The sequence below is a fragment of the Hippoglossus stenolepis genome, chromosome 9, assembly GCF_022539355.2.
Source record: "Hippoglossus stenolepis isolate QCI-W04-F060 chromosome 9, HSTE1.2, whole genome shotgun sequence".
Taxonomy (NCBI): Eukaryota; Metazoa; Chordata; class Actinopteri; order Pleuronectiformes; family Pleuronectidae; genus Hippoglossus; species Hippoglossus stenolepis.
Genome location: NC_061491.1, coordinates 27,827,973 through 27,849,012, shown reverse-complemented (window position 1 = coordinate 27,849,012; position 21,040 = coordinate 27,827,973). Strand labels below are relative to the sequence as shown.

Here is a 21,040-nt window from a genome sequence, read left to right as displayed (position 1 = left end):
AAGATCATTTTATTCTGAGCACAAAACCACAAACAGTAATTTTCCAGAACTCGGCCGTTTAACTTTAACAACTTCACAGACACGACTGTTCTAAACCTGTTTCTAATGTTCTGTTCTCTTTTCACCAAACACACGAGCATGAATCACCACGTGTGGCTGCAGGGGGCGCTGTTTCCCAGTACAAGTTACATAACGTTGATTTATGTGAACTTTTAGCTGTTTATATAAGTTTGTAAAAAGACAAATCGACAGTGTTCAAGCATCATGAAGCAGAAGTGTGATACGTCACAGTGGCAGACAATAAGAGCCACACGTCATGTTTTGGAGTAATAAACCAGTTTTATTAAGAATTTCCACTCGTGTCATTAAACAACATTAAACACATTGATCGTTTCCTCCGTCGCTCCACGAAGCTTCTGGACGCGAGATTCTGGATTGTGGCTCAAAAACACACACGTCACAGACTTGATGAAGGTTCAGTGTTTTTAATGTCTATTCAAATGTCTTGGCAGAGTTGCAAAGAGAAAAGATCTTTCAAAAGTGGCAGTTCAGTTTTTTTTAATAACAGCCCAGAAAACGCTTTGTTCAAGTCAAACCCTTCACACGATAAAATGAAACCGATCGATTCAAACTATTTCTGTGGCAGATCAAAGCGAAACCTTCAAAACACACAAACCGAGGAGCTCCGGGTTTTTTCTTTTTTGCTTTTGAGAAAAGTTCAACTACACAATTAAAGGTTTATACTGATCAAAACATACAGAGTGAAGTAGTTCCACTGGAGACGACGAGATTAGTGTCCGATAGAAACATAACATTCATCTTACAATAAAAATATCTGCACAAAAACATCAAAGAAAAAAAAAAAAAAAGGGTAATGCAAAAAATATAAATGTTTGCTTTTCATCTTTTCAATACAGTCACAAATCACACAGCTGTGGCAAGGATTCTCTTTAAAATGTACAGAACTGAAAGATAAGGATTCCCCCCCCGCACCCCCGCAACCCCAGACTTGATTGTGTTCATTTTTAAGAGCGTATACTGCGAGTACAACGGATTCCCGACTAAACAGAAGCTGCACGTCAAATCTTGGATATCAAGACTATCAAAAAAGGCACAAACAGACGCACAAAGAACTCAGCAGAAGCTGCTTTTTTTTTTTTTAATACAACTAATATCAGGAAGGTTTTTCCAGTGCCCGCAATGTTCTCACTGAGCCCCCGCCCCCAAAAGAAAAACAAAAGACTATCTACAGGCGAGTCCCAGCAGGCACCTCGGATTACCAGTCCCATCCCAGTCCCGTCCCCGCTGCTGCAGAAGCAAGTGCATTTAGTAAGTGTGTGACAGACGAGTGTGAGGACGACCGGGACAGACGAGTCTTTGCCTCACGTCTCTGCAGGTGAAATGTGGGAGTGCAAAAAACTGTCATTACTGAAATGAGATTTGGTCGTAACGTCGTTTCAATAAATCTCAGTGGACAGAAAAAATACGTTTTTTATTCTTAAGCAAAGAGGAAACTCTGAGAAAAACGGTTTTAGGTTTTTTCCCCTGTAACACTTGATGTATCTCGGTGTTATTACCTCGGCCTAGGAGGTTGCCCCCCCCCCCGTCTGTCTGTTTCTTCAGATAACACAAAACTCTGAATCTTAGACGAAGGACGGGAGATGAACCTGTTCAACTTCGCTGTGGATCCAGAGTTTTGTTTTTACATTGTGAGACAGAACTTATTATTTTATTTTTTTTATACATTTCACTAATATTTAGAAAATCATTGATGGATCTTGATGAAACTGAAAAACATTGATATATTTTGAGTTGTCGTCTCAGCTGGAGACAAACTGCACATCATTGATATCATTCATCAAGATACAATATTAAACACTGACATCATTTCAAACTATCCTGGACTTTCAAACCGTCATTTATCTGAATTCAACCAGGATTTATTTTTAGACCAAACCACAATTATATAAATTGACAGGTTGTATGATGATGAAAATTGACGGAAATTTATCTACATTAGCAGCAAATTACAAATTTATTTTTCCAGAAAACTTACTTGGACTATTTTATCAGTTACAACACACACAGCTGTCGTCTCAGGTTCGGCAGCTGAATCTGAAAATCTCCACATTATCTGTAAATGTGGATTCTGTCGACCTCCGGTGGTTCAACTCGTCACAGACTCCTCACATTTGATTTTTGACTCTGTCCACTGTGATTTAATTTGACCAGAAACGTCTGTAAATCTCAAACTTGCCTCCGACGTGCGAGTTAATGTAGAATAAGAATCTTCTGATAGAAATCGTGAGTTTGCCGCTCGACCCTGTAACAGAACGTTACACGTCAGTTAGTAGAAGAAGAAGCAGAAGCACAGTTTCATTTGAGATTTCAATCTCTGATTTCTTTAAGTGCCAACAGAGTCCGTTCAGGTGGATCCAGACTTTCATCTACTGGGAGACGCTTTAGTGTCGAATGTGGTTCTGCTTTGTTTTGATCGTTAGGGACCTGAATCCGACCAGAACCTGGATTCACCACGACACCGACGGTGTCTGAGGCTCGTGAACAATGAACATGAGACGCTGCAGTGACCGAACCCCCCAAAGAAACTTTCCAAATCCACATATATGATCATTGCTGTCATAACTTCTTTCACTTGAAATAAAATCTAACTCAACAGTCTTCAATCAGCAGTTACTGACGAGAAGGGAAACGAGGGTTTGGACTTCTGCTGCAGTTCTGTGTTTATATATTTCTTCTATTTGAGTTGAAGCGCAGTCGCCTGCTGGCACCGACGCTGCCATCTACTGCCATCTACTGTCATCTACTGTCATCTGCGTGGAAATGTGCAATTAAAGCAAAAGAAAAAAGTCTCAAAGGACCGATGGAGAACATGATCAGCTTCTTGTGAGGATTATTCTAACAGCGTCACGTCTGGATCCCAGTTCTCAGGTTCAGGAAACAACAGGTTTGTGTTGTAATTGGTATAAATACCGATATATGGTTATTCTCCTATTTGCGACCACAACAACGGCGATGTCTTTGCATCACGAGGAGACTGGAAACTGTGGAAACGAGCATCGATGCAGATGAAAACTAAAAGAGACGAGAACGCTGGAGAAAGAGAAAGAGAGCAGACAAAGCACCGTGTGATTGGGAGGTGTGATTAACCACAGAGGGTAGAAGGTAAGAGCCGGCGCTCTCCCCGCGGCTCTGCCCGGCTCGTGTGGCACTTAACATCGTCGTCTTTGTATACAGAGCTTTTAACAGTCATGCAAAGGGCACAGTTGTTTTCTAACAAGGCGAGAGAGAGAAAGACACAGGCCGAAGAAAAAAACTGAAACACGGAACGGGACGAGAAAGAGGAGGCGCGACAACGAGCCTCTGTGGTGAATGGATTCTTCTCCTGACGCAGGGACTTCCCCCAAATATGAAAAACATTCTGTCCACACACACGCGTGTGGATTCCACTTCACGTTTCCTTTAGGTTCTCATGGCTAAGGCAGAAATCGATGGTGAAACTTTTCGGCGCATCATGAAATGTGATTTTTTTTTTTAAATCAACGACACAAATTGACGACTCACTGAAGCCGATGGGGAAATAAAAACGGGCATTTTTTTTTTAATGTTTTTTGATAAAAAGAAAAAGGTTATAAATTCATCTGATTCACCTTCTGTCGTCCGACCTGCCGTTAAAATATCTTAAGACTCTTTAGGCTGTATATATCTATTTATATATATTCATATTTATATGTATGTATTTGCATTAGGGCCTCGGTGAGAGTGTTTTAAGGATTGAAGACTTTAATCGATCCTCGTCCGCACCGGGTGATGGCTTGTGGCCCGCAGGAGATGATCATGTGATTTCATTGCATAAATCAGTTGATTTCATTTGTGTTTTTCTTTTGTCAAAAGACACAAAGCGAGCGAGCGAGCGAGAGAGAGAGAGACACACGATCGAGATGCTCCCTTGTAACAGTGCGTCAAAGGTTAGAAAATTCAAAAGACCCTTTGATTTTTAACGATGAATCTTTCTACGTAATAAACCGTCGTTTGTGCGATGGAGGCGGAGCTATCACAGCGACGGTTGCACAAAAAGAAGCTCGTCTGTCGCTGGACATGAAAAGGTCTTGAATAAGAAAAGCCAGAGCCAAAATGCCTTTGAGACACAAACACACACACAAAAATTGTTTATCTTGGCTTAAATCACAAAAATCTCCCCCAAACTGTAAGCTGTGATCTGCACCCCCAGCCTCCCTCACCGCTGCCCTCACCCTTCACCTCCGGGGGAAAGAGACGTAATGTTTGATTGATTGATTGATTGATTGATTCCTGACGCCATTCCTGAGTAAAGTGGACTTGACGAGTGAGACCCAAGGAATCCAGGTGATGTGGAAAAGCAGGAGAAAGAAAACAGAATAGATATTTATATCACAGCAACAGTGTGGAGGCAGGGAGGAGCAGTGGCAACGCAGAGGCCCGTCCACAGAGATCTGCAGGGAGAAGAAACAAGCCACTGAAATCCACTGACTCAAACAGGACTGAACAAATCTCCTGTGTCTTTACATCGTTTACATGCTCCTGTCGTGGTCTCTAACCCGTTAGCACACCAATGCTGAGTTGAACTCAAAGTGAAGTTTTGCATCGTGTTACTCACGGATTATTTGCATTTACTCTAGCAAGCGACGTAACTGGGGAAATTCGCCTGTTCTGTGGAAAACTGACGGAAGTGACTACAGTTGTTCCTGTTTAGGAAACACCGGAGAACCTAGCGCCATCACGTGTGAGGAGCACACAGCTCGGGGAGTTTCACCGTCTTCTCCAGGAGCTGCGTGTGGGGAACTGTCGTTTCCAGCACCAGCTCATTAGTGGTCGACATGCACAGTGAAAAATAACCAGAGAGACGTTACTGCTGCACCTTCCATCACCACCTTCACTCCGTCCGACGCTCTGATTGGCTGGAAATCTGAGTCTGTGACGCATCCGAGCGGCGATCTGGGGCGTTTGAACTCTGCTTTACGACGGAGCCTTGGTCAGCAGGAAAATCCTCTGGGTCTGAATCTACATTATTTACATCGCTGTTTTGGTCAATGAAACTCTCACTTAGACCTTCAGCCATCGTCTGAAACACTAAAACGTCTTTACAGGCTGAGAGAGCTGAAAAACAAACTACACTCCGGAATGGATTCTGACTTTACTGCAAGTATCAGGAAGTGTTTGATAACTTCATCCAGCTCTAAAGAGAGAAACACGCAAACGTTGCACCACGTCTTACAGGTACAGACATCACGCATGTGGCATCAGGTGTAAATGGGTTGAAGGGAGCATGTAAACCTTAGTTTTACATCCATGCATTTTGATTTAAAGGCGAATTCAGTGAGAGATCTTAACTCCAGCTCGTAAGCGGTCAGTTGTTAAATTTAACAAAGGGTTTAAAGCTGATCATTACTTTGTAGAGCAGTTTTCATGAAGAACACCTTGGTCTACGAGTTGTGAACACATCCCCCTCTCTGGGTTTGTGTTGGTTCCTTCCGGACTGGGAACTCACCTGTGTGAGACGTTAGGACCTGAAGGCGGACTGGAAACGTGCAGTCTCTTCAAAGATGAGCTCCTTCAGTGTCTCTTTGGGTAGATCATCCAGCTCCATGTCAAACTTGAACGGAGCCTCAGCGACGGGCTACACAGGACGACAGAGAGCAAACTGGTTTGAAACCTTTAAAACCTTTATCGAGTACGACAGAGATGAAGGAATATGTCCCAGAATTGTTCTGACATCTAACAACAGAGCAACGTGAGCGTCTCACCTCGTCTGTGGGGTCGTAGTATTGCTCCAGGTAAGGATGAGCCAGGGCCTCCTCCACCTCGATCCTCTTGTGAGGGTTAAAGGTCAACATCTTGTCCAACAGGTCCAGAGCTGCAGCGCAAATGACACATCAGCAAAGGAGGAGTTGATGTCAGTGATTTGGAAACAACCGTAACCTCAGCAGGGCAACACCCTGCACACTGAGGAGAACTGCACTCATTTCTAATTTTACACATTTGAGAAGGAGCTGCAGTGTTTCCTCCAGGAGCTGTCTGGGATTCACTCTGTGATATTGTGAGTGAAGAGGTCGTCCGGGCTCTGACCTTTGGGGTCGGCGTTGGGGAAGAGGCGGTTCCACGGCACTTTGCAGCGCAGGGGCAGCGACAGCAGGTAGTTCCTGGCCTTGATGTTGATGATGCAGTTGAGATCCTCCTGAGAGGGAGAACCGAGGATCCCTGAGGAAGAAGAGATGATATCATATTATCAGGAGCGCACAACGCTACACAAAACACACTGTGTACTACCTTTGTCTCAACCTACAGTAAAACAGGAAGATATCGACTGTTATGATATAATTATATCTATAATTAAGAAGGAAGTGGGCACATTATAAGATCATTTATATTTCCCACATCCAAGTTGGCTGAATATCTGCTATTAAGCTGCTGCATCACAGCAGACATGGTTTACACTTCACTAATTACTGATTCAGAACAGATTTATTACCCAAAATGTGGTTGAGCTGATCCAAGTAGTGTTTCCCAGGAAAGATTGGCCTGTTGGACAACATCTCCGCCAGGATGCAGCCCACGGACCAGATGTCTATGGACTTGGTGTAGCCCTGATGGTGACAGGCACAAAGACACAGTCACATTAAAGGTCAATGGATTCAAACAGAATGTATTTTTGGTCTGGCAGCAACAGACGCCTGTAGTCCGGAGGTGTGAGGGCCTCGGGGTGAACGGCTTTACTATATCAGACTTTGCAGGATTCAGAACACAAAGTTTAGAATTAGATTAGGATTTAAAAGAATATAAGAAAACTCTAATTTAAACTGAGATTAAATTCATGACAAAGCTGAGCTCCCAAAAACAAACATTTTCATCTCAACCGGTGATCTCATGTTACGGCGGGCGAGGACACTCACCTTGGAGTTGAGCATGATCTCAGGTGCTCGGTACCAACGCGTGGCCACGTACTCCGTGAGGAAACCAGTGTGATCGTGGTCGGGGTCAGCCACGCGAGCCAAACCAAAATCACAGATCTGCACAAAGACGAGACACAACACGATGAGCGGCACCGTTTGTTTTCACTGACTAAGTCAAACTGTTGGAGGAACAGTTCAGACTCTTCAGAGCAAAGGTTTGAACGGCTCTCCTCTTTAAACACGATGGTCAGACACACTTTATTATAACAACTCTTCATATCAAATAATCCCAAACAGTGCATCTAGACGTTTGAATGAACAGTATCGGGACAGGACCTTGAGGTCACAGGTGGTGTTGAGCAGGAGGTTGGAAGGCTTCAGGTCGCGGTGCAGGACGTTGGCAGAGTGGATGTACTTGAGCCCACGTAGGATCTGGTAGAGGAAGTAGCAGATGTGGTCGTTGCTCAGGTGCTGAGTCTTCAGGAGCTTGTACAGGTCGGTCTCCATGAGATCCTGGACGATGTATCTGCGCGTTTACACGTTAAAGAACTTGTACAACAAAATACACAAGTATGAAACTTCGTCCCGGCCGGAGGAGTCACATTTTTATTCCTATCTGGTGCACGTGGAGGATCCCTAGAGCCGCTTCATGCAGAGATGTTGCTGTTAAGACCCCTCGTTATGTCGACTGTGCCAGTTTACACTGAGCCAAAGAGAGTCGGCATATCACCAGTGGAACACCATACACACTACATGATGAAAACTATGATTACTATGACTACAGTTGCTGCCGGGCTACAGTGAAGAGCGTCTCTGCCAAATATACGGTGACAGGCGGCGATTATGTAATAAAACACAACTGAACAGCCCCTATATCTGCAAATGGTGGCGAGTAAGAGCAGCCTCAGTTCGACGGACTTCAAACTCTAATGTCTCATCACAGAAGGACGTAGTTCATGACATTATTCATTCGGCGGCGGTCACGTGACGTCACAAGCCGTCGTCTCAGCTGAGAGAAGTGAGAAGGATACACGTCCTTCATCAGGTCGATGGTCGGCGTGCGGATGATGTCGTTGATTCCGATAATGTTCTCGTGTTTGAAGCGCAGAAGGATCTTGATTTCTCTCAGGGTGCGCTGACAATACGTCTGGTGCTCAAAGGGGCTGATCTTCTTGATGGCCACGCGCACCTTGTTCTCCCGGTCGTGGGCGGCGCTGGAAAACAAACAGACCCAAAAGGTTGAAGGAACAAGAGACTGAGATCTTACACATTTGAAATAGAAGTAGTGATATTCGTGTTCTCTTTTTTTTGCCCCCGGTTAATTTTGAGGATCAGGCTGAATTTGACATGAAGTTTTCCCTTTATATACAGTCTAATGTACGAAGGCAGCTCTGCTCCAGTTTGTAATACTGGCTTCTGAAATCCAATAAAGAAAAGCTTCACATGTACAGGAAATAATAAACCATGTGCATGCATGGGATGTCTGAGTCCGTCGGACCTCACAACACAGTCTGACGCAAGAGTCAATAAGTTAAAACTCAAAGCTGAGGAGGTTTCTTTCATAATGTGAACAAGAGGTTGATGGTTTAAGAACAGAACTGAATCTCCCAGGAACTGATCTTTTCACGAGGAGACGTGTTGGCCACCAGCTTCAGGAAGATCCTGAGTTCACGTGATCAGATGCAAACAGGAGAGATTTCCTCCAGGAGCAGAGAAATGTGAGAGTTCTTCCAGCTTGGTTTTCGCCTGCAGGCCTTTTTCTTTACAGGATGACGTCCACTGTTTGCTGATGGTGGGCGTCATTCATCACTCGCTGTTTCTTTGCATTAACACGTGATAACATGCTCATGGATCACTACAGTCACAGGAGACCAGTGGATTTTTGTTATGTTTGCATGTTTTTTTTTTATTGTGCTACAGTAAAACAACTGAATTATGATGATACCAAGTTATTTTGATGCAAAATCCAATAACAACTATCAAAACGGATTTACTGTATTAAACGTCTGACTAATTGTCTGAGTGTGTCTACACCCAGAAGATTAAATGTTCACTTCCACTCAAACCTCTTGTCCCTGCCTGTGATGAGACATGTCCTCCACACCAAGGAAACAGTCCAGGTACAGACACGTCCACAGACACGTCCACAGACACATTTCAGGCTCTTTTCACTGGTTCATTGGCTGTTTCAACTTTCTCACGCTCACTGTGCCTGAGATATTTAAACACACATAAAAAGAGAATAAGTAGAAAATACTGGCTCATGCCCGGACGTCTCCAGCAGCAGGAAAGTATGGTCACAATTTCCCCTTCACTACCCAAGTTATGTGAAATGATGCACAGAAATAAAAACAAAATGACGCCACAGTGAAGTTCACCTTAGAGTTTTGGATATAAAATGTCAGCTATTTATAATTTAATCCAATTGAACCTTTGTCATAATAAACAGATGAATTCTCGCAGTACAGACAAAATCGTGTTTTGACCACAGAATTATGATGAGTTCATCCTCAAGTCTGAGGAAAATAATTTTCCTAATTCACGAGTGGAGGCATGAAAAGATTCTTGGGGCGTTGCCATCGATGTGCAGTGACTAATTCATTCACAGAGGTTCTGGTTGCGTTTCGTGTTACAGGAGATTAATGGCTTCTTAAGCACATTGAGGTTGTGGTGTAACGATAAACACTCAGACCACCTAGTTTCAAGTCTGTGGTGAGGAATGATAATTGACCAGACGTCTTCAGTGCTCAGGAAGTGACACATCACAACGTACGTCCGACCCACAAGAAGCTGCCAAGAGACACAAACGACTGCCGCCAGCCTCCAGGACTTTCTGCATCTACAAGTCGTCTGGTCTCACGCTGTTGCAACTCGCTGCCATTTGGTGCAATCGCAAAAAAAAACAAAATTGCCCAACAGAGCCGTTCTTCAGGAGGGGACAAACAGCAACCTTGCAATATTAATGGTTTCCTCAAGATGCAGCGTTCACATCCAGCCAAGTGTGGTTTTTATTTCTGCACATTACAAAACAAAACAGAAAAGACTGAAAAACACCCACAGAGGAGGAGAAAATAAGAAAATGAGTTGCTATAGTGACGGGGGCGTCGGGACTGGAATGTAAACGCAAGTGTGCCAGCCTTCTGCGAGGGAAGTATGAGTGACCTTCCTTTCCACTTGTGTGAGGAGAGAGTGTGTGTGTGGGAGGAAACCGTTCTCCATGTTACTGCTCCACACCAGCAGATACCCTCGTGTACAGAGAGGCTTGGCACAGACCTGCTGTTTGTTCACATACAGTCAATGGCACAGCCTCCAACACGTTTTTTGACACAGCACAATATTTTCTCACATTATATAAAAGCACAAGAAAAATGTCTTTACAATACCTCATCTCATACAGTGTGAACAAATATTATTTTCATTATGTTCTCATGCAAACGACACCAGGGACAGAAATGACTAATACAGATTTTTGGGGGATGATGCAGATTCTGATATCTGGAGTTAAAAAATGTCAGATGCTAATATATCAGCAGATATGTATAATATTAAAAACGTCAATTATTCCTAACATGTATAAATGACTATGTAAATGTAAACATGAATAAACATATTTACTGTTTCTGCATTGTTCATTCTGTAGAATAAACGTTTTCATATCAGCAAAGATAACTGTTGATACTGGTTTGTCTGTGAAAGTCTCATATTGGTCCGTTTTTAAATCAGCCAACAGATAAATCGCGCTCCAGTGAAACCAGTACGAACTGTTTGACAGCGCACTGGCACGTTGATATGGTCAGATTTCAGACTACGGTTTGTCGGAGGGGTTCATTGCCGATGTTTGTGAGTTTGAAAGAAACTGGTATAAAAGTATAAAATCAAATCTGTGACCAGGGACGTTAATATTGGGGCAAATCGTCACAGATAAATCGATCTACAGGAAACACTGGTGTGCAAATATTACACAAACCATTCAGTCCCAATGTTAAAGAAATAGAAGCCTCTTAACTTGCTGCTTTTGGGTTCGTCACTGCAGACGGTAAACTGATGTTACTCGAAGTCACAGCAACTGCACCTTTTTTCATCAGGACTCTGGATTTGTTTAAAAGATCTTAACAGATAACACAACTTGTACGGATATGCAGACCAGTGTGTTTGTGTTGAATTATGGTTAAAGTGAACTTCATAAAACAAGTGAAAAGCCCAACATGCAGCAGTTACACATTTGCAGGGATTTAATGTCACATATCTACTTGTCCATAACTAGGAATACAACTCTGCCTGCATGAGGGGAACCGACGAGGACAAGCTGGACAATCTTAGCTCCAGATTTCACAATGTTTGCTGAGGCAAGCCCCACAGTCAGTTTGACCAGGCGTGAAGGAGAGGGAACTTTCTGAGGAAGTACAAAGTTCAGTGGGTTGAGTGTGTGGTATCAATATGCTTGACTCCGTCTGGAGCAGCTTATCACTGAAGGGTGGACTTTCTTCTGTGAGACTGTTGCTCTCAGGTTCTAGAGACTTGAGAAACAGAAGCTAAAACTTCACAGGTCTGGATCGATTCTGACGCGACTTGGCCACAACCGGTAGCAACACACACATCCAGCTGAGGACGGCAGCTTCAAACAAAGCTGAGTCATTCTAGAGGGTTTTCTGAGGAGCTGGCAGAATCATATAACATTTTAATATTTCAGTCTCTGAAGCCGATAGAGACGAGACCTTCAAACATTTAATAACTTAAAACATTTGGCTTCCATTGTAAAACATCTTCCTCTAAACTTTGTGAACGCTCAAACTAAAAACAACAACAAGCACACGAGCATTTAAGTTAATCACAAAGTATTTCATCAGTGACGTGTGTTGGCCAAGATGACATCGTGGGGAGAAGCACACAAATGTTGCATCCGGCCATAATGGGCACACGCACATGTGACATCCTGTCTCAAGGGGCTGAAGGGTTTAATGCAACTTAATGTCCTGAGCTGAAAGGATTTATCAGAGTCAATCAATCGAAACGGGCCTCAAGGTGAATAGCTGCTTATTCTTTCAGGGCATTATCCTAAATCATAATAATGCAGTCATAGGAATCCAATGCATGTTATAGACCCATGTTCTTGTAATGGACCTGAAGAGCCCTGGTGAAGACACAGCTCCACTGTGGTCTCTACTGTCTTCTAACAGAGAACATGCTCGGAGATGACTTTCCTATCTCCCCTGCTTCTGTATTGTTTTCTGAGCATGCTCAGTGCAGAGCGCTGGGGGGGAGCTCTGTTTCCAAGGAGATGGGAATACAAGGCTTTACACTGCAGCCGCTGTGTTATGCAACAGGGCTGTTACCATGACAACGTTCAGGGGGTTGGCTTGAAGGGAGAGGGGGGGAAAAAAGCTCACTATGCTTTAGGGCAACGTGTCCCCAGAAAGTGCAGATATGAACGTCCATGCACGGACGAGGGACGGACATCATGGAGTCTGATGCTCTGCAGAGAGGAGTGTGCCAGGTCGGAGGGACGGGCATCGAACACGCTCACCGGCTAACGAGCAGTGACGGTGTTCGTCTGCTGCATGAAGCTGTGGTGCTGCAGGATTACGTCGTTGCATCATGTTATTTCTACAGAGTCCACCGGGTTGAATTCAAAATGTTCTTTTAGAGAAGTTACATTTTTAAAACCACACAGACGTAACTTGGCTGAATATAGAATTTATTCACGGCATCATTTTCACACGTGGATGAATCCGCTCTCTTACTTTAAAAAGTGCACTTCCTGTCACTGCATGTAATTTAACCACAGTTGCCATTTGGCGACTGAGCTGTTGGTGTTGACAAGAACCCTCCACTCCACGCTCGCATCATGTAAGAGCCCGGTGTGATTAAGTGGCTCTGTGATGGAATGGAAACCTGCCGTCGGTGAAATGCATCCTCAAGTAACCTCACAGCAAAACACACTGCACACTTAAAAAACTAAATATGGACGTGCAAACCAGTTAATGCCACAAACGTTGCTTTAACTTGTGTTCATACCAACATCACGTGTCAGATTCAACACGAGCGTCTATCTAAAGAAAAGAGACTATAACTGACAAACATGATGAAGCACAAAGATAGCAAATTAGCAAGATTATCGCCCCCAATAATTTCAGATAAGACTCGACTTCCTGTCCCATATCAGACGTGTTCATTTCAGAAAATTAATGAAATCAAAGAGCGAAACCACAAACGTCCTCGTTTCAGAGAAACCAACAGGAAAGTCTCAAGCAGCGTCACAGTCGCACTTTTCTGATCTCAACACACAGACAAGACTAAAACCAAACTTCTATTAGTAAGTAAACGATTGTTTGGATTCTGTCTTCATATCGTTTGACTCTTTATCTGAACGTCGGATTAAATAAACGTCGTTTCATTTACCAACAACTTGGTTTCACAGCTAACTGAACTGAGCTGTAAAAAGAAGAAATGTGTGTAAATAACTGTGTGTCCACAGTAAAACATTTTTATGACGACTTTAAACGACCGCTTTGTTTGACCATCTGTCATCCAAGGTCTAGTTTAACGTCAGTATTTAAAAGGTAAACACAGGTTTAAAGAATTTAGTAGAGTTCAAGTACAGGAGCCCTCCTATAAAAACATGAATAACTGTGCCTATGAGCATGCAGACACTCCCTTATGCTGGGAAACCACTTTGTTACTGGCAGCGCTCAGGTGCTGATCAAACACGTGGAGCTCGGTATCTCTGTTTGAGCTCGTTATCAGTCGGAGATTCCATCAACGGCCGAATCTCTAAATCGAACCGGTGTTATTTTATATACACGTCACAACTCTGCCAATGTAATGAAAGATCCCTGAATGAGGATAAATCATCAACAGGACGATACTTTAAAGTCATTAGAGATACAGATTTAATTCATTAACTGAAATACCAAACATGGACTGGTTCAAGGATTATCTGATTTTCGTTGTACGTGAGATTAATCTGAAAATCTTTTGGTTTTATAGAGTTTATTGGAGAAACAACACATTTAACAGCATCACTTCAGAAATGTTTTAAAGAAATGTTAGAAGGTTTATTAAAAGGCCGAGGATTCCTGCAACAACCCTGCAGGAAAATGAACCACATCCGTTGACCGACTGTCCATAAACATCCCGTTTTGTAAACTAAACTGTGAAGTTGTAAATTATGTCTGTAGTTAACATCTAGCTAACAGAACGGTGAGACCCATGGAACTCGGTTGTTTTACATGTGCACATGTTGCATTGCGTCACACATTAAAGTCCCGGTTGCAGTAAAACGTCAGACACACGGGAGCCGGCGTCCTCGCTGAGTTTTCCCGTGATGTAAATCCATCGCTCTTGTTTTGCAAAATTTCACATAAAAGACAATAGCTCTGTGTGTCTGTGTGTCTGATGTAAATACAACTTCAGTTCGACCAAGAGAGGACATCAAAGCCATATGAACACTATCTGCAAATGTTACTTTGCATAAAAACACACGTCATATCTTAAAATGTCAGTTAAGCAGAATGCTTTGTACTCAATTGAATGAAATGTGCTCAGAGGTATGTGCAGCGGCAGCCGTGCGTCTCTGTAAACTGAAGATGAACATCAGTGCAACACGCAGCCGTGTGCAGCAGGAGCGTTTCACATGCCTGTTGAACCAGGAGTCATCGTGCTCGTCTTAGGGGCCATAATCACCCAAATTACACAAATTACATCTCCTTCTGAATTGCACAACAGGATTTGAGAGTGTCGAGGCTCTCGTTCGCTCCCCCACTCTCCCATTGGCTGTGGAGTGGTGGTGCTGATGTCAGAGGCAGAGGGGTTGCCATGGAGATGGGCGTCACGGTGTCATTTCAAGAGGACGGCTCGTTGCAGGATGAAGCAGAGCATCAGCGGCGGCTGAGAATCACGAGGGTCAAGGAGTCGATATCGAGATTAGCAGGAGTCAGAAGGACGACGACAAAACGGTTTATGGCGACACGTCAGCGTGTGTTTAAACTATAAAATGAAATCCAAATTAAGAGTCCAGAGTTTTGTGCAGACTCCAGACCTGCTCATTTCCAGACTGCATGGTTCAGAGCACACACGTGAACTGAGCTGAAGCTGATCTACAAAAACTACAGCAGCTCAAATGTGAAGATTTGATCATTATTCGGAAAAATTGTCACAAAGTAACAAACTTTACCTTCGGCACAGTGATTTAAATTTAAATAAGAACGGCAATATTTATATATGTGTAATATTACGAACAGGGTGTGTGTATTAAGTTGCACGCACATACACGCACACACACCTGTCGTGACGGAAACTCTTCCAATCTTTAAAACTTTATAAACAGAAGCCGCTCTGGCAGCATTCCCCCGTCAGCTAACTGCTCACGTGGGCGGGCAGAAAAGGCAGAGCATGCAACGGGGCGATACGCTATCTCGTGACCACGTGAGCAGACGGCGTTCACGAACCGGAGCTCGTGTGAAGAGGCTCCGAGCGGCGTCAATCTGCGCAGCCCTCAGCCGCTGGAAAGCCCTGACATGCAGCAGCCTCGCCGTCAACAAGAGGCTATTGAAAACAGAAATAGACTCACTCTGAAAGTGACACAGACATGCCTCGCTGCCGAACGCCTCCTCCACCACACAGTCAAGCACCTTCTGTAACACACGGGGATCCTAACTAACTCTAAACTTCTGTACGACGCTTCAACCAAATAAATCCCTGTGAACGCAAACACCTACAGCTAAGAGAGCGATTAAAATAGTTTGTCCCTGGTTAAATGCTCAAATTCTCCTTTAGAGTTCATATCCAAAGAAGTTAGGACCGTCACAACTGGAAATTCCTTCAAGTCTATAAAACAATGGTTATTGGAGTTTCATCTCAACTAGTGGTTCAGCTATGTTGTAGTTTTCGGACTTATTGGACTAAATGTTGTGTGTATGTGTCTTGTTTTAATATGCATTTGTAGTTTCACAAAATTTCAAAATCTGGACGTGATATCAGTAAGTCCTGCTCTCAAACTAAATATTTATCTCCTGATGAAGAAGAGGAGCCGTGCACGTAGAAGACGAAGACGTCCACTTGGAAACACGAGGAGGTTCCAGATCTTTTGGTGCTGAGGGCCGACGCCGGTGTGGATGAGCTGGAAACAACAACACTGATCTTTCCACAGCAGAGTTTATACGTCATGTCCCGCCTCCTGCTGCTCTACAGGCTCCGCCCCTCGCCTGGATGTTCCCCACATGTTCCTGTTGGTGTGAACGAGTCGGACCCAACAACCTGCTGCTGCTGCTTCACAAACACCAACTACACAACACGTCAGGATCCAATTTTCTGGACATTTCCTGGAGTTCATGTCTGAAAAGAGTTTTTCTTTTTCAATCTTTCTGCTCAAACTGTTGTGTGTTAAATGTGTGTTTATACATTAAGTGTATAAAATAAAGTAAGAGTTAAAAACCACCCTCTCTGTCCCGCAGCACTTGTTGACTTCAGCAATGACTGAAGCTGTGTACAAGACGGTAACAGCAGCCACGCGGCCACAAGAAGAGACCAACACAGAACAACTTTCTGATGTGGCTTCGAAAGATATTTCAGATACGAACCAAAGGGAGTCTGTGACGTGCACGTTGCACCACTTCTTCTGTCTGTCGCACATCAACGCAACATGAACAAGTGACTGGAAACCACAGGACGAAGAGAACAACAGACACAAGACACATCGCTGAACTCCAACTGGACAAAACCAGTAAATAACTGGACTTTCACATGGACACGAGAGAAGATCAGAGAGAATAATGGAGACGTTTCACTTGGCTCTAATATCTTAAATATATTTTATTTGATTCAATCTGTATCTCCATCCCTATGTATTTTTATCCACTCAACTAATATATGTCCAATTTTCTCTTTTATCCTAAAATATATATATATAAGCTGCATTTCAGATCTTTGTATGTTTCTGATTTGAAAGTTGTGTTATATTTGTGTGTGGTTTTCATAGAAGCTACTGTTGGTTTCTACCGAGCCTCACACATGTTTCCATTTATTCATGAGTGATGCGTGTGATTGATGTGGTGCTGTTGACATAAATATGTTCATGTTCTGACTTTGCATGTTCTACAAAGACGGGTTTCATGAGTTACTGATTTTAATCTCCACTCTTTTATTTTCACCTGGAAGCCCTTTGTGTTTTAGCTTGAAATGTATTATTACTACTGCAACTATTATTGTTATCATCAATTCCTCTTTAAGAATATTAAATGCAACGTATCACAATTCGTGTTCAAACGATTTAATCGTTATTCGGTTTTGTGAGAAAGGCTTGTAGAAGAAAAAAGATCCCATTTATGATCATAAGTCATTTGTCTGATCCCTGCAACCTTAGTCAAGCACGTCGGAGCTGTCTGTGCTTGTTGCTATAATTTGTGATTTCAGGAAATAAGAGATTCTCGACACTCACAAGTCATCGTGTTGTGCGGCTGTTTCCTGTGTTTGGTGTGAGATTATAATTCTAATGAAGCGTATCGCCGTTTCCTTGGACGACTCAAATGTAAAAGCAGAACATCTCAGGGTTTTGGGTTTTTGATCTGAGGGGCTGTGTTCACACCTGCCCAGATAAATACTAACAGATTCAAACGTTCCAGAGTGGAAATACACTGGCCACATACAAAAGGGTTCCAATCTAGTCCACTGGAAACCATAAGAGATCATATTTTGCCATCATTTGGTCCATTGTGGGACGAGGAGGTCAACACAAGGGAAGCTGTCAAAGAGCATCCATTTTATTCTGCTCATGCATTTCACTTTACTGGAAGATGCATTTCCAGAAACCAGAGGAAAACCTGTGGTGGCAAGACGTTGGTCTGGTTTAACGACAGAGAATTCGACTGACAGATACTGAAACTACATTAAAAGAAAGTGAACGGAGAAAACGTCAGAGTGCCGCCCACAGGGTGACTGACAGATGAGAGGTGAGGTGCAGAAACACCAGAGCCCACGAGTGCAAGGAATCCCACAAGTTAGTGCTTGTAACGCGTTCACACTCATGGGAAGTGGAAAACATGGGCAGTGTTCCTAATAACAAAAACTGTGCTTTCTTATCAAAGTTCATCTGGAGAACATCCTGCTTTTAGTTTGATTGAGTCAAGCTATAGATGAAGGTTAAATACTTAAGTTCAAATATATATTACACATTATTATTATTATTATTATTATTATTATTATTATATGTTTCCATGATTTATATCCTTAAATCTTTTTAGGGCTGGAAATAAGGTTTATTTCCATTATTCATTAATCTGCAGATCATTTTTTTTCAGATAATTGTTTGGTCGATAAAATTTCAGGCAATTGTACCTGGAATACTTCTTTAAAACATCTTCAAATATAAATTCCCATGTAAATTTACTTTCATATTAAAAAAACATTAAAAAAAAAGAAGGGAATTCTCACTGATTTGAGACTGGAGTCTGGTCAGAGGAGAAGTTATATTGTGGATTTACATTGCAGTTATGTCACCCAGCTGCCAGCCGACCTTCCCTGAGCAGCTTTAAGCCCTCGCTCTAATGTACGACTGTCTCCTTTACTTTCACTTTACAACCTCCCGGCACCGGTTCATCTGCTCGGCTTTAGCCTTGAGCTGCGTTTTCCGTCCCGCCGACATCAAGACGCCGAACAACCAGCTGAGCCTCGACTCTGTGGACAGGCTGTGTCAAATCAACGCTCTCACAGAATCCAACCCGTCTCGCTGCAGAAGAAAAAGAGAAGTGCTGCTGCTCGACACGACGACTGTGTCTTATGTAATCCAGTGAAGTGTGAACATTGAAGTGAACTACACAACCACAGGCTTGAGAAACTGAGAGTCTGTGTTTTGGTGAAAGTATAATATGCATTTAGCTAAATTGAGGTTGTGCAACAGGATCAAATAAAACCTGTACACCGCAAATAAAATGGAGTTTTGATTCACTACAGACCTGATAACATATCAGTAGGTAGAACAAACTGTTTGCAGATTGTTTATCTCCTACAAATTCTTTTATACAGATATAGCGTGTAACTATACATCAGCTACTAATGTACAAGGTACTCGTGCAAGTAAATCAAGAAAATATCACCAACAAAACTTGAACATACTGTGCACAGCAACCACAGGAGGGAACACACGCAAATATTATAAAGAGAAAAACATATAATGTACTATTAGAGAATGTAATGAGTACAAATGTGAACAGATTAGGTTGAAAACGACAGATAGAGAAATCAAGAGTGAAGTGAAATCAATGTTAATTTAAAGTGGACTGTTCACATCCCTGTCGTAGAGACATCACTGCAATACAAAGCAATGTGTTCATTTTATGGTCTGTATTTTGAATTTAAGAGGCTAAAATAAAGGTTTTTAATGCAGTTTACCACTGAGACAAGTTGCCAAACTACATAAAAGCGACTGAAGTACAGATTATTAAAATGAATGGGGGACTGTACACACTCCTGTTGTAGAGATATTATTAAAATTAATATCAATTTGTTCATTTTATGAGCTGTATTTTCAATCAGGTAAGAGAGAATAACTGTGGTTTTTACCAATAATACAAGTTACTAACTGATTAAAATAGACTAATAAGTGAAGAACAGGGACTTGAACTGATGGAGAAAGTGTTTCTCTTCATTCAGCTCATGACACAGTCGATTGATGACATGTAAATGACTGTAAATGTACAGATGAGTGAAAACCTATAAACATAATAGTTATGTGAAATGAATGTTGATATAAAGTGGAGGATTGAACACATCCCTGCTGTAAGAACATTATTGGAATAAATATCAATTTGTTCATTTCAACGAGCTGGAACTGGACTAAAAACTGATTAAAAAGAAAGGTCCAGTGGTTTTTAAACGTGGTTCACCAACCAGTACAAGTTAGTAGCTGGTTAAACAGACTAATGGGTGACGAGCGGGACTGGAACCGATGGAGAAAGTGTGTCTCCTCTCAAATGGACGCGGGCTCCGTTTAGCTCCGGACCCGGTGGCTCGCTAGCAGAAAGAGGTTCGAACCCCCGTTAGTGTTGGGAACAGATGGAAGTAAGCTAACAGCACGTCGAGCTACAGGAAGCTACACCGAGGTGTCGGGCCAGCCGAGGCCGTGTCAGCGCGCCCGTGTCCCGGCTCCACTCACCACACCATCCCGTAGGCTCCCTCCCCGATGTACGAGAGGTTGTGGTACCGAGGCCCGACGTCGAAGGCCTGGCCGCGGACGAGCTCGGCCGCCGAGCCGGGGCTGGGGCCGGATCCGGCGGGGGCGGACACCGCAGCGGTCGCCATGATGAGCACTGGGTCGAGTTTAGATCCGAACTGGCGGTGGACTGGGTTCTGGAGAGGAGCCGCTGCGGGACCAGTAACTTCTGGATGTTTTGATCCTTCGTGTCTCCGAGCAGCTGTGGGGCCTCAGCGACGTGCGCGCTGCTTTCTACTGCCGGGAGCGCGCCTCGGAGCTGCGGCGCTGTCCGGGCGGGAGCGAGCGGCGGCGGGAGCGAGCACCGGCAGGAAATAACGGAGGACGCCACGTGACCTGCTCTTCTAGTATAATAAGAATACTTATATAATCATTCATATATACTACTAATCATAATATTATCAATAACAATAATAGTATTGACAACAACAAAACAACAAAAATATTAGTAATAATAATGATAATAATAATGTGTGATGTATGTTGTGTGTTCTATGTTTTTAGTGTGTAGCTTTTTATGTTAATTTTAACGTTTGTAAAGTATATTTGAGTACTTTGAAAAGTGCTCTATAAATAAAATGTACTCTTATTATTAATAACAATAATTGTGGTTATATTATTAGTATTATTATTGTTGTTATTATTGTTGTTATTATTATACATCACATTTTTAGACTGGATATAAATAATATCAAATTAAATACATTTTGATAAACATTCTAAACATCGACAGAGTTTATTTCTTTTTCATATGTTTTATTTGGTGAATATTCAGATAAAATCCCTGTGTTTTTATGACAGAATGAATAAATATATGTTGCATGATGATTTAAAAATATGACACTATTTATCAGCTTTGTATGATGATTAAAAGTTAATACTGAGTGTC

General features: G+C 42.7%; 1 protein-coding gene across 1 annotated transcript; it reads right to left on the bottom strand.

The window, feature by feature from the left end:
* Positions 1 to 319: 319 nt before the first annotated feature.
* On the bottom strand, positions 320 to 20,412 carry mapk1 (mitogen-activated protein kinase 1). The gene is made up of 9 exons (XM_035165343.2): positions 20,095 to 20,412; positions 7,979 to 8,161; positions 7,284 to 7,473; positions 6,948 to 7,064; positions 6,527 to 6,641; positions 6,124 to 6,255; positions 5,802 to 5,911; positions 5,546 to 5,674; positions 320 to 4,490 (listed from the first exon to the last, which is right to left on the bottom strand). Exons 1-8 carry the CDS (start codon positions 20,238 to 20,240, stop codon positions 5,558 to 5,560), a joined length of 1,110 nt encoding a protein of 369 aa, XP_035021234.1. The 5' UTR covers positions 20,241 to 20,412; the 3' UTR covers positions 320 to 4,490; positions 5,546 to 5,557.
* Positions 20,413 to 21,040: the final 628 nt, after the last annotated feature.

Bases quoted from the DNA above. Each gene is read 5' to 3' on its own strand.
- mapk1 (XM_035165343.2), bottom strand. From the start codon at position 20,240: ATGGCGACCGCTGCGGTGTCCGCCCCCGCCGGATCCGGCCCCAGCCCC. The intron at 6,256-6,526 runs GTAATAAATCTG...CTTCTTCCTCAG, and splicing joins TCAGCTCAACCACATTTTGG to GGATCCTCGGTTCTCCCTCT. The intron at 5,912-6,123 runs GTCAGAGCCCGG...TTTGCGCTGCAG, and splicing joins CCCCAACGCCGACCCCAAAG to CTCTGGACCTGTTGGACAAG.